Source organism: Sciurus carolinensis, chromosome 18 (assembly GCF_902686445.1).
Source record: "Sciurus carolinensis chromosome 18, mSciCar1.2, whole genome shotgun sequence".
NCBI lineage: Eukaryota > Metazoa > Chordata > Mammalia > Rodentia > Sciuridae > Sciurus > Sciurus carolinensis.
The window spans coordinates 6,098,504-6,111,774 of record NC_062230.1 but is presented as its reverse complement, the minus strand read 5'-3'; the positions used below and the strand labels follow the sequence as shown (position 1 = coordinate 6,111,774).

General features: G+C 48.2%; 1 protein-coding gene and 1 pseudogene across 2 annotated transcripts in view; one reads left to right on the top strand and one right to left on the bottom strand.

Moving 5' to 3' along the window:
* Styxl1 (serine/threonine/tyrosine interacting like 1) overlaps window positions 1-13,271 on the top strand; it is a 49,002-nt gene that overhangs the window by 19,444 nt on the left and 16,287 nt on the right. The window contains exons 3-6 of one of the 2 annotated variants that reach the window (XM_047533750.1): window positions 3,055-3,116; window positions 7,711-7,855; window positions 9,986-10,045; window positions 12,818-12,963. In XM_047533750.1, coding sequence (XP_047389706.1) covers window positions 3,055-3,116; window positions 7,711-7,855; window positions 9,986-10,045; window positions 12,818-12,963 — 413 coding nt within the window. Of the gene's footprint in view, window positions 1-3,054; window positions 3,117-7,707; window positions 7,856-9,985; window positions 10,046-12,817; window positions 12,964-13,271 lie in introns of both variants that reach the window. The other variant, XM_047533749.1, reaches the window with a different exon arrangement.
* LOC124970613 (60S ribosomal protein L9-like) lies at window positions 575-2,101 on the bottom strand (annotated as a pseudogene).

Here is a 13,271-nt window from a genome sequence, read left to right as displayed (position 1 = left end):
TGTATATCTTCTTTGGTGAGATGTCTGTTCATATCTTTTGTCCATTTTTAAATTTTCTCACTGTTGAATTTTAATGGTTTGTACTTTGGAAAATAGTCCTTTATCAGATATGTATTTTGCAAATATCTCTTCCCAGACTGGTTTATCTTCTTTCTTCTCCTTTCCTTCTGCTTCTCCTCTTTCCTGCAATGTCAGACTGAACCCAGGGCCTCGCCCATTCTGGGCAAGTGCTCCACCACCGAACTGCATCTCCAGACCATTCTCATTTTCTGGATAGTATCTTCAGCAGAGGGGGAGTTTTAATTTTATTCAGCCTGTTGGAAAGTATTAAGAAGTCCAGGGCAGTGTTGTTCAGTGATAGAGCCCTTGCCTGGTACACGTGAGGCACTGGGTTCCTTCCCCAGCACCACATAAAAAACCTAAATAAACAAAATAAAGGGGTTTGTCCATCTACAACTAAAAATATTTTTTTAAAAAGGAATAAGTCCAAAGTCAATAGCGATCTTTTATTACATCACTGAAATGTCAAATTGACTCCAGGACTGTGTTTCTGTGGCTAAATAACTCTTAGGTCTCATTCATCAGCCTGCTGAATTGTTCCTTTTTCAGAAACATAAATACCCTCCAAAATTTTCTGATGTCCTTATTTTTCACTGTGTGGCGCTGAATTAAAGCAATTGAATTTGCAACAAGCTCAATATCATTTCCTTCAAAGATTAATTCATCTTTCTGAGCTTGAGACACTGAACAAGCAACACTTGTCCTCATCCAAACCCTGAGGATATGTTTTTTCACCCAATACATTTTGGATTTCGACAGGAGACCCATTCTCCTGAATAACGACGTTGCTGGGGAAGGGAGCGCACACAGACCTCATGTTGTAAGGGAAGCAGCAGAATGCCCTCGATCACGTTCTGTGTTCTGTACTCCACGGCATGGCCAGCGGCCAATTCCTTTCCATCTCCCTGCCATTTGTCAACCCGCAGTCTTTTCTTTTTCTTTCCAAGGAGGCTGAGTTCTACATGAATATGATTGAAATCCCTCGGGAGGGTTCCTCTTGGGCCCTTCATTATAACTGTGCATCCCTTCAGAGTAATGTCTATCCTTTCCGAAATGCCAACAGTCTGCTGAGAATGGGCTTCCTTCTCCCCGTAGATACGGCAAAGGAGGAGTTTAAGATTTTAATGAAGTCCAGTTAATCAGTGATTTCTTTTATGGATTGAGGCTTTGGTGTTGTATTCAAAAAGTCATCACCAGACCCAAGCTTATCTAGATATTCTCCTGTGTTACCTCCTAGGAATTTCTCTGTTCTGCATTTTATACTTGTTTCTGTTATCCCTTCTGAGTTTTAGTGAAGGGTGTAATGTCTGGATCTTGATTAATTTATTTCTTTTGCTTGTGAATGTCCAGTCATTCCAACATTATTTGTTGAAAATACCATCTTTTCTCTGTTGTCTTGCCTTGGCTCCTTTGTCAAAGATAACGAGGTTCTGTTGCTCGCTTTCTGGACTCCATTCTGTTCCATGGATCTATTTGTATATTCTTTTGCCAGTACCACGCTGCTTTGATCAGTGTGGCTGTATAGTGCACTAGAGGTCGAGTAATGTCAGTTCTCCAACTTTGTTCTCTTCCCTCAATATTGAGTTGGCTATTCTAGGCTTTTGTCTCTCCACAATCATGTGTTTTAAAAATTTTTGTTAAATCATCTTTCCATAGTTGTTGTGAAGGCAACTCTACAGAAAGGTTTTGTGATTATTCCTGACAAAGCCTCAAAATTTCAATGGTCTTGAATCAGTTTTATTTATTTATTTATTTATTTATTTATTTTTTATTTTTTTTGGTGGGCGGGCAGTGATGGGGATTGAACCCAGGGGTGCTTTACCACTGAGTTATATTCTCAGTCCTTCTTATTTTCAGACAGTGTCTACTAAGGTGCTTGGGACCATGCTAAGTGGCTGAGGCTGGCTTTGAACTTGTGATCCTCCTGCCTCACCCTCCTGAATCTCTGGGATTACAGGCCTACACCACTGGGACCAGCTCATTCTAAATTGAAAGTCTCTCCTGCAGTTGGACCCCTGGGATTACTTGCCTGAAGCAACATGGGCACATTTGCCACAGTTTTTGTGCACAAAACAGACCTGATTTATGTTTCCTGTGGACAGAGATCTTTTAAGTCTTTAATATGAGACTCAATTTCTATTCCATGTTCCTCCCAAATGTAAGGAAGATCAAGCCTCTCCTTCTATTCTAGCATGGCAATATAAGGACCTCAGCTCATAGGTTCTAGACTGAGTTTGGGTCTAACACTCAGTGGGGCACTTAGTGTAAGCTTGCTTGACTTTGATTTCTCCCCTACTGCCCCCCCCAAAAAAACTTTTATTTTGCACTGCTGGGAACAGAACCCCGGGTTTCACACATACTAAGCGGGTCAAGCTAAGCTACATCTCCTGCCCTTTATATTTTTGTTGTTTTAAATTTTGCCAGGTGCAGTAGCAAGTGCCTATAATCCCAGCTATTTGGGAGGCCAAGGCAAGAGAATCACAGGTTCAAGGCCAGCCTAGGCAACTTAATGAGATTCTGTCTCAAAGTAAAAAATAAAAAGTTCTGGGGGTGTAGCTCAGTGGGTGGAGCACACTGGGTTAAATCCTGAGTACCACACACACAGATTGTTTTGAGACAGGGTCTTGCCAAGTTGCTCAGGCTGATCTTGAACTTGTATTCTTTTCACCTCAGCTTCTTGAGTTGCTGAGATTATAGGCGTGCACCACCATGCCTGACTCCTATTCCCCCTTTCCTAGGGGGAAAACTCCATCTAAATCAGAGATAGGAAGTCTGATTGTCTCCTAAGGAGATGTGTGGGTGTGAGTGCGATAGGACTGGGATCACAAGGCGACAGCCCAGGGTAGTGGAACTGTACACCTCAGATTATAGACAGGGAGGAATTATTGCCTGGCCTGCAAACCAAATATGTTGACGACAAAGTAAGTGCTCTAGGTAGTCTGGTCCTGTGCTCCTCTGCAAATCCAGCTCTGAGTTGAACCCTTTTCTTTCCAGATGTTCGTTCTAGAAGGGAGTACGATGAGAGCCACGTGATTACAGCCCTTCGTGTGAAGAAGGTACACAGCTGAGCCAGCACCTGGGGCAGGCTGGTGACCTTGCATGAGGGTGGGAAGGAACAGGAGATTTCATCCTCCATCCAGGACCATCGTCTCCTGGGGGACCCTGGGCAGTAGGGGCAGGTCTGTTCCATGCAGTACCATGGTGGCTGTCCGCACCTCTCTTCCATTCCCTGTCCACCCCCATCACAGTCAACGGCTCTAGGCAAACCTAGACACCAGTGTAATTCCTTGCTGTGCCAGCTGCTGCTCCAGGCCTTGGAGATGTCCCAGAGTGCCTTAGTTCAGTGCCCCTGCCCTCATGGAGCTTCTCTTCTACTCAGTGAGCAGACGATAAGCCACACAGGTATTACAGTAACCCAGAGGGGAAGCCCCTCCATCCTCCTTCCCTTCTTTTTCCTTTCCACATTGCCACCTGCTCCTGCAGGTGTCCTCTGTCTTAAGTCACAGCAACGCCTGGAAGCCTTCACTCGGGGTCCTCTCCAGTCCCTGCAGTCCTGGTCACAGCCTCTGCCCTGGACTTGGTAGTTCTTATTCCTGGTTTTCTCTTATTTCTCGTTTCTTCTTTCCCTGGTTCAGCTTCATTCTCTCTGCCTGCTACTGGCAGGCATCTCTTTGGTCCCTTTCATGCCTGACAGGATGCTTTTTTTCACTCAGGCTTACAGCTTCAGCCCTTCACATACAGTTAGGGTCCTGGCAAGTTTTCTTCTAAAATTTTATCTTGCAAAATTCCTTCCTCCACTCCTGCCCTACTGCCACGGCGCCATATGCATTTCATCTCTTGCCCTACACGTAACTCGGCATGGAACATGGGCCCTGCCCAAGTATTTTTCCAGAATAAGCTTACTGCCTGCTGTCCTCCCTCTTCCCCATCCCATTGCGTCATTTCCTGCTTCTCTCTCCCTGGAGTTTCAGTTCTCTGGCCCTATACTCCAGCAGCCCATCCCCTATTTCAAGGCGTTCTCTGCTTTTTGTATAACCTATCCTGAGCCTCTGTCATGTATGGGTCTCATTCCCAGCCCAGCTGTCAGATCTGTGTGTTCCTTGGTCTCTGGCAGCACACTGACTCTGGAAGAGAGACAGACATCCTCTCTGCCTCCGCCCCAGAGCTTCTCGTCCGGCCTGCCCTCCTGAGCTTTCTTGTTAGCAGATGGAGGCCTTCAGGAGCTTCCTGCCTGGCAGCACACGCAGCCTCACTCCTTCCGTCTTCTGGGTTCTGACTCCATCTCCCTCTGCTACCTGGTCTCTGGCCGCTTTTATTGTCACCTTACCCCTCAACAGTGTGCATTTCTCTTTGCTTCTAAGATGTACGTGTTTCCCCCATCCTTGAAGATGCTTTGAATCTGGACTATATCCTTCAGCTGATTCGCACTTTTAACGTAGTCAGATCTTTTTCCCTAAAAGCAGGCGTTATGGGCATCTGTTTTCTGTCCAGCACCCCACCCCCACTTTGTGAGGGGACACGTCCTCTCCCTGCTTGACCCTGCACCTAGTAGTGCTCTCTAAAAGAAGAGTCGGAGCCCTGGCCTCAGCGATGGTCCTGGGTCTGGGGTGAAAACTGAACGAGAATTGGAGAAAGTCCTCTCTCCCCAGTCTGGTGGTGCAATTTGGAAGCTGGTGTCTGAGCATTGCTACCCATGGGTCAGGCCTCGGGGAAGGTTGTCTGAGGAGGGAAGGTCAGCATGGAGGAGAGTCTGAGGAAGCCTGGGATTTAGAGTCCCTGGATCAGGTTTTCCTGGAAGCCAGCTGTACCCCTGCCTGTCCCCCGTATCCATGGTCACTTTCCAGGTTTCAGTCACCTACTGAGTCACATCAACATGAGAATATGTACAGTATAATTAGACATTTTGAAAGAGAGACCATAGTCATATAACTTATCACAGCCTATTGTTAGAGTTGTTCCATTTTCTTATTAATCTCTTACTATGCCTAACTTGTAAATTAGACTTTATCATAGGTATGTATGTATCTGGAAAAAACCAGACAGGGTTTAGTTTAGGCGTCGGTGGGGATCTCAGAATGTATCCCCCACAGGTACGGGGGGGGACATACCTTCCAATGACATTCCGTTATAGGACTATATGATAAATCTCTTCCTTGTAGGCACTATTAACTCAGAGCACATCTTACAATTGGCAAGATGTACAGACTGGGAGATCCAGTCCATGTGGCCCCTGCCCACACGGTTTCTTGGGCCTTTGGGTCTCTGCTGAGCACTGTGATGTGCCTGCTTTTCTTTTATTTTTTTAATATGTATTTTTTAGTTGTAGGTGGACACAATACCTTTATTTTATTTTATTTTTTTTATGTGGTACTGAGGATCAAACCCTGTGCCTCATGTGTGCTGGGCAGGCGCTCTGCCAATGAGCCCCAGCCCCGTGCCTGCTTCTTTTGATCACTGATCTTAGGTTCTCGTTTAGTCCCCAGTGTCCAGTAGGTGCTGGATATGTTTTGCTGACTAAACAAGTGACTGGAAGCTGTTCCTTCTTCCTGGAACGCTCCCTAGTCCTGGTCCCCGGCAAGTGTCACTTGTCCCTGCAATCTCATCTCAGATGCTTCCTGCCACAGGCAACCTTTCTGGGTCCTCCATACTGACCTGGACATTTCTTGTTTCCTTTTTGAATCTCTGCATCCCAGACCCTAGCACAGTGCCCGATGCATGTTTACCAAATAAACACGAGTGTCCAGTCATGTTCCCCGTGCTCTCCCCTGCTCCAGCCTCTGGGAGCTGTTCACATCTTTTCCCTCTCCAGGTTCTTGTGTCCCCAGAAGCCCACCCCTGCCCGAAGCCCATATCTGCTCCTCCCCTGAGTGCCATCTACTGGGCATCTTCTTGAACATACTCCCGATTCCTTTAGACAAACAGGATTTCTCCCCATTGAATCTCAGAGAAACCTACAAATCCCTCCTGCAGGTCCTCTTGACTTTTGACTGAAAGCAGGATGACATCAAGCTTTCAAGTCCCCACTGGTATGACCACTCTAGGTCTCTCTGACCTGTGCTGACCGGTTCTAATTGGAATCTTTTCTTACAGATTTTATGGTTAGGGGGAATTATCCTTATCTCCCTGAATTCCAGGATGTGGGATCAGGGTCTCCCCCTTCAGGGAAACGTGGGTCCCTCTTATTACTTTGGGCTTTCACTCTCCTGCAGATAACAGTTATGAGGAATGTAACATATCCTGTCTACGTAAGCCAGGCAGGGACGCAGGTAAATTGCTTCTTAGACAAGAAAGCACGTGGGCGTCTGCACAGTGGGCCCTTCTACCAAATTATCTTCATAATCTCATGTTCCCACTGCTCGTGCCTGTCCTGTCACAACCTCCTCAAGCTCTGGAATGTCTTGTAGGTTGTGGAGCCCTTCCAGTGCTGTGAGATCGTACCTCCTCCCTAGGTGACCTCATCCCCTCCTAGGTGACGTTGTCCCCTCCCTAAGTGGCATGGGTCCAACCCAGCTGCATGGACACTAGCAACCTCTTGGCAGTCAGCATCTGTTGTTCCTTGCCCTCTGATCTGCATTACGGTGATTCGGGTGCTCCTGACTCTACCATTCACTAACCCTTCTAGCTTCTGTTGGCCATTCATTCATTTAGGCATATTTATGCTTACAAGGTACCAGACACTATTCTAGATGCTCAGGACTCCTGAAAAAGGACCCAGACCTCTGCTCTCACAGAACTCCCATCTGACCAGGCAGTCCTCCTCGTGGCATCTGCTCGCTTGTGATTCTGCTCCCTGACCTGCTGACCGCCGCCTTATGAGTGGTTTTGGATTGGGGCCTACTGCCAGCCGCTCTCTGCAGAGAGAGAATGTCACTAATTCTGATGCCAGGGTACCTAATAGACTGTAAGCCCTTTAGCAGGCCAGCCAGTCTTTGGGTACTTGCCTCTGGTCCAGCCTACTGAAGCTGGCCTTTCTTAGAAGGGGATGTGGGTGTGGAAAATTCTTGGAAGTCAATGGATCTCCAGTCCTCTTGTAACATGGGGGAAAGGCTTTACCACTGGTTGCTCACTAAAAACTAGAGAGACGGCTGGACACAGTGCTGCACGATTGTAATCCCAGAGACTCGGAGGCTAAGGCAGGAGGATCCCAAGTTGGTAGCCAGCCAGGGCCGCTAAGCAAGACCCTCAAAAATGAAAAGGCCCAGGGGTGGGGGTGTATCTCAGTGATAGAATGCCTCTGAGTTACACCACCACCATTAACAAACACCACCACCTGGGGAGGCAGAGACTGGTTGTTCCTGAGGAAAATGGGTTTATTCAAGCCATTGAGCCTCGAGGAAAATAGAGAACTTTGTCTCAAATCTCCATCTTCAGGGCATAGGGGCAGGGAAAGCTTTAATAAGGGAAGAGGAGGCACTTGGGACAAAAGGACAAAATATGCATGTTTTGTAACTAGTAGTAGCTCCTCTGTTCTCTGCAGGGGGAAGAACAGGATGCAGAAAAGTGGTTATCAGGAAGTCACTTTTAATTTCAAAGGTCTGTTTCCAGAAGGCTTCAGGGCGGGTATGATCCAGCTCCTTCTGGGGCTGGCATGGAGGAATTTGGTGCTCAACCAAACTGCCCACCACCTCACCTGTGCGGTTTCTTTAGAAGGGTAAGGAGTACCTCATCCCTGAGTCTGTGGATCTGGAGTGTGTGAAGTACTGCGTGGTGTATGACAGCAACACCAGCACCCTGGAGATGACCTTAGTCAACAGGGACCTGGAGGATGATGACGACTCTGAGGATCCCGGCCCAGGTGGGTTTTTCCAGCAGTGGCAAGAATGGTAGTTAAAGAGCCAGCACGGTGGCACAAGTCTGTAATCCCAGCGTCCCAGGAGGCTGAGGCAGGAGAATCAAAGCCAGCCTCAGCAACTTACAGAGGCCCTAAGCAACTCGGCAAGATCCTGTCTCTAAATAAAATATAAAAAGGAAGGCTCAGTGGCAATGTGCCCAGGAGTTCAAACCCTAGTACCCCCAAGAGTTACCTCTTACCTTGTGCCAGGAGCCATGATGCCAGGGGCTTTACCTGGGCCAATTTGTGCAGTCTGCAGAGCCTCCTCTGAGAATGGTGAAGCCAAGAACCATGAGGAGTCTGTTTCATCCTCCATACAAGATAAGTTGCCTTGCCCGGTTGCATGGACCCTAGAGAGACCTGGGACTCCTGGGTCAGATGCAGGACTGTATTACTCAGAACAACGCGAGGAGCCACGATGTCCTTACTTTCCTGTGCTGGTTCTCCACGCCCCAGCTCTCACAGGGCAACGTGAAGAGGTCCAGGGACACCTAGAGCTACACTGGGTCGCATTACAGAAGAGTCCTGAACATAGGGGGCCCGAGGGAAGGAAGAGTGTCCATCTTCCAAAGCTTTTACACGAATATCTCCCGAAGAGATGGTCCAGAACAAAAGCAGATATTGCCCCTGTTTGTAGGACTCTGAAACGTGAGAGACCATGGAGAAACATCTCCTAGCAGGCACACTGCTCCCATGTGATAGATGGTTGGAAGGGGCCCAAAAAGGTGAAGTGTCTCGCCCTAGATCCTAGTGAGTTAGGATCTGTGCTCCCAGACGGAACAACTGAAAACAGCCAGCCTTAACTATTTTCCTCTTTCTGTGGGCCCAGAATTCAGGGACCATGCTGGGAGGCACAGGGTTCCTCCTGGGCTCATAATCAAACTGTCAGCCTGGGCTGCTGTCCTCTGAAGGTTTGGGTCAGAATAATTGGCATCCAAAATGACTCATTCACCGTGGCCATAGCCAGCAGGCCTCAGCTCCTCACCACATGAATCTTTCCATGGATTGCTTGAATGGCTCACAACACGGCCGCTGGTTTCCCCCAGAGTGAGTGGTCTTGTGGGGGCGGGTGAGAAGGGGCAACCTCATGCCTTTTATGACCTGGTCTCGGGACTTAGTGACCTCTACCGTATTCCAGTCATTATAAGTAGATCACAAAGTACAGTGCACACTCAAGGGACAAGCAGGTAGGCTTGACCTTTTTATTTCTTTACATATTTGTCACTGTAGTGTTATGGACGTCCATAATGTTGGGCCTTGGTACATATTCATACATGCGCATGACTTGGCAATGTCATTCCTACTCCTTCCCCTTTCTCTTCCCTCCTCCCTCCCCTGCTCCCTTTCCTCTGCTCTATGACCTCCCTTCAATTTAATGAGACCCCCCTCACACTTTTCCTTTTCTTCTCTAGCTTCCACATATGAGAAAAAACATATGAGCCTTAACTTTCTGAGGTTGGTTTATTTCACTTAACATAATGTTCTCGAGTTTGATCCAATTTTCTGTAAATGACATAATTTCATTCTTTATGGCTAAATAAAACTGCATTATATGCATCCACCACATTTTTTTCATTCATGGAGGGACACCCAGGCTGGTTCCATGGCTTGGCTATTGTGAATTGTGCTGCTGTAAACACGGTCTGCATGGATCACTGCAGTATGACAATTTTAATTCTTTAGGATAAATACCGAGGAGTGGCATAACTGGGTCATAGGGTGGTCCCATTCCTAGTCTTCTGCAGAACCTCCACACTGATTTCCACGGTGGTGGTACTAATTTACAATCACAGCACAGTGTGAAAGTGTCTTTTCTCCGTATCCTCTCCGCATTTATTATTGAGTGTGTTCCTGAGGACTGCCATTCTAATAGCCTTGACACTTTAATCAGAGGTGTTTGGAAGAATCTGTGGACATGTTTTCAAACTATCAAAGCTCCTAAGTGATAGGTCAGGGTTCAATCCCAGGCAGCTTGAGGCTGTCCTGTCTCCCAGGGCTTGGGCGGTTATGCTGGAGAAAAACGTGGCTTAGGGCTGGAGCATCAGTTCCAAGGTTCTCAGCTGAAACTCTGAGGCTCCACTCTTCTCATTTCAGGCCCTGACTATCCCCTTGGCACTGAGAGCTTTGCTTCCCACGACTCAACAGCTCGAATGGGTGAGTGTGGTTCGAGGCGGGCACTCGCACGGACCGCCACTGGGTGGTGCTAAGCTCCCACCTTCAGGAAAACCAGACTTTTGGGCTTTCTACTCGGGTTATCTCTGGCCATGGTGGGTCCCTGCTTGCCAACGCTCACCCCACGGGGCTCCAGTGTACAGTCCTAGGATTACAGGCTGGACCCTGAAACTCTAGGAAAAGGGCAATAAAGATACCCCTTCCACTCTGTAAGTGAGCTCACTGTGCCATGGGGGTCCCATCCCCACTTGGTAGGAGGCCACAACTGCGTGTGAAATTCTCCCCCTCAAGCAACTTCCTTCACTTAAAATGGCATCTTTCAGGTAAATGCTAAGTCTTTTGGATACAAGACTGTTTCAGGGTTTTTCTTGCCACCCCCTTCTTCCTACTGTAAGCCCCTGTCTCCTCAGTCCCCAGGGAGATCTGGGCACTGGGCACAGGGGCCCATCCTCACATCCCAGGAGCAGGTATGTGATGTCATGGTGCAGTCTCTTCCTGCTGCTCTGAGTGAGGCACAGCTCAGCAAGGTGAGCCTTAGGGCTCTGTCCTTGCTGTGCCGAGGGCTGTGATGTCCATGGCTGATGGACATCGTGAGCAGTCCTCCGTACCTGGCAGTATGCAGCAGTTGTTCTGGGGACCCCCACCTTGTACCCTCTGCTCAGGCTCCCCATCTGGGCTGCTCATCCCCTGTGCCCTGCTGCACCTCTCCTTGGCCTTCAGTGTTGGTTTGACCACCCGCCACCTCTGCTGGGGGCCACAGAGTTCCCAGCTGGAAATGGGCCAATTCTTTCCAGGGTGCACGCGGGCACCCTGCCTGTGGGTGTTCCCAAACGTCGGTGTCTTCTTAGGATCCTGGTCTTGGCTTCTGGGGCTCTTCCTCCAAGCAGCACTCTGAGGGCTTCCCCATCTTGGACGAGAGATTTCTCCATGTCGAACCGTCCTTCCTTGTGACAGTGGGGTTATAGATTGCAAGTATGCTCCCTGACACAGAAAGACAATTTTGGGGATTCCTTGACCTCTCAGCAAAGCCTGGCTTTCATGGCAATTGGTTGGCTGTGGAACTCAGAGAATTTAACTCAAAACTGCCCCCTATAAGCAGGGACCTTATTCTGGTATGTCTCCCCTCCTTGTGGAAGCAGCAAGTACCTCCATTCAGAGTGGGAGACTCATGTCAGCAGAGGACTTGTGATTAATGGGAGTAGACATGAGTAAAACTGACATTCCAGGAATATCAACTGTTACCCCCTTGCAGTGGAAACCTCTGCTTCCCAGTAATGGATCACTGCTGTTGTGGAGACACCCCTGCTTCCGAACAAGGGGAAACTGATCTTTTCTGAGGCTGCTGGAAGGGTAGCCTGGGCTCTGCTGGCATCCTTGACTGTCCCTTGGAAGCTGGCCTTCATCTGGTTTTGACCTTGTTGTCCCTGACTAAATAAACCTCCAATTGGTCTTGAGAAGCAGCCTAAAGGTGACAGCAGTGTGTCCTGAGACTCTCTCCAGCTCTCGGGGCCCTCCTGCCACCTTGGGCTCAGGAGGGATGTGGCGGGCACCATGTGGCCCTCTGACTGGACTCTGACTTCTGAATCAGACCCCGTGGGAGGGTTTGGCCCATGTCTTGACAACTGTAGGTTGTGTCCCAGCCTGGTTACAGACTCTAGACTTGTCCTCCAAATGTAGTCCCTCCAGGCAGGTCCCAGGCCATCATGTCCTGAGCAGTCCCTGCTGGAAGTGTCCTTGTCTCCCAGGCCTCAAGTTCAGCATAGAAGTCAAAGTCCGCACCTGGCTCCATCTGGATGACTGTCCTGAGCCCGCTACTGAATATTTCTATTTCTGGGTCTGATCCTGGATCCAGGTATTTTTGCTTAGCCTTAATTATGCAGAGTTCCGATCCCACGTGTCTGATTTACACAGTCTATCCTGCAGGTCAGTGAAGGTAAGATTTCACATCACACACTGGAATGGCCACGTGATGAGAACGTGGAGAAGGTGGAGCCCTCCTGTGTTGCCCACCAGAGTGTGAGATGGCGCAGTTACTTCAGAAAAAAAGTTTGATGTTTCCTCAAAGGGTTAAGACAGATACTCCAAAGAAACGGAGTCTGCACAAGAACTTACACATGAGTGTTTGTAACAGCATTATTCACAATAGCCTTAAAGTGGAAGTAACAAAAAGTCTATCAGCAGATGAGAGGATAAAACCAAAGTGGTAAATCCATATGGTAGAATATTAGCCATTAAAAGGATGAAAGTATTGATACATCTGCAAGTGAGATGAACACTGAGGAGACCATAGTGTACAGGACAGACATGCAACATCATGTGACTGCCAGGCTTCCGTTTATATGAAATGTCCAGAGTACCTGAATCTGAAGAAAATTAGACAGAGCTTGGCATAACCAAAGCTGGGAGTTTGGGCGTAACCAGGAAGTGACTGGTACAGGGTTTCTTTTGGAGGTGATGAAAACATTCTAAAATTGTGACAATAGTCACACAACTGAATATACTAGAAACCACAGAATTATGTTTCACATAGGTGAGTTGTTTGATATACAACATATGGCATCCATATGTTCTGTGTATATATAGACAGTTACAGAAGATCTACCTGATGGTGAGTTGCTTTTAAAATTTAATCGTAACATTCCTCTCATTTATCCTTGCTTTGGCTTCCTAAATAATTGCTTTTCAGAAGACAGAGTGGCTGTCTAGACAGATGGTACGCACAGGGTATAGTCACTCTCTGGTCTCCATTCTTAGAAATGGCACTCGGACCTGCTGTGGAGTGTGGCAAGATGCTGAGTGACTTCACCGGCAACCCCGTGCATATCCTGAAAGGGGGCTACGAGCGCTTCTCAGGCCTGTACCACTTCTTTCGGACCCAGAAGATCATCTGGATGCCCCAGGTGAGGCAGAGGGCTGAGCAGAGGTTGGCTCGGCAGGGAGGCATGGCTGGGGACTGAGGGGTGGAGGGCAGGGAGGAGGAAGATGAGAAGGGGACGGGGGATGAGAAGAGAGCAAGGAGACCAGGCTGGAGAATTGAATCATGAATTCATAGCTGTCCGGTAATGGCAGAGGCCACTTGGTGACAGCATGGAGTCCATTTTGTGTCTGGCAGCTGATGAGTGGTCCTGTTCTTACTCTGGTCCAGTCTGATCTTGGGTGCTGCTCGTGGCCTGTGTTTTTGGGTTTCTTGGGGCCTCATTCAGCCTCA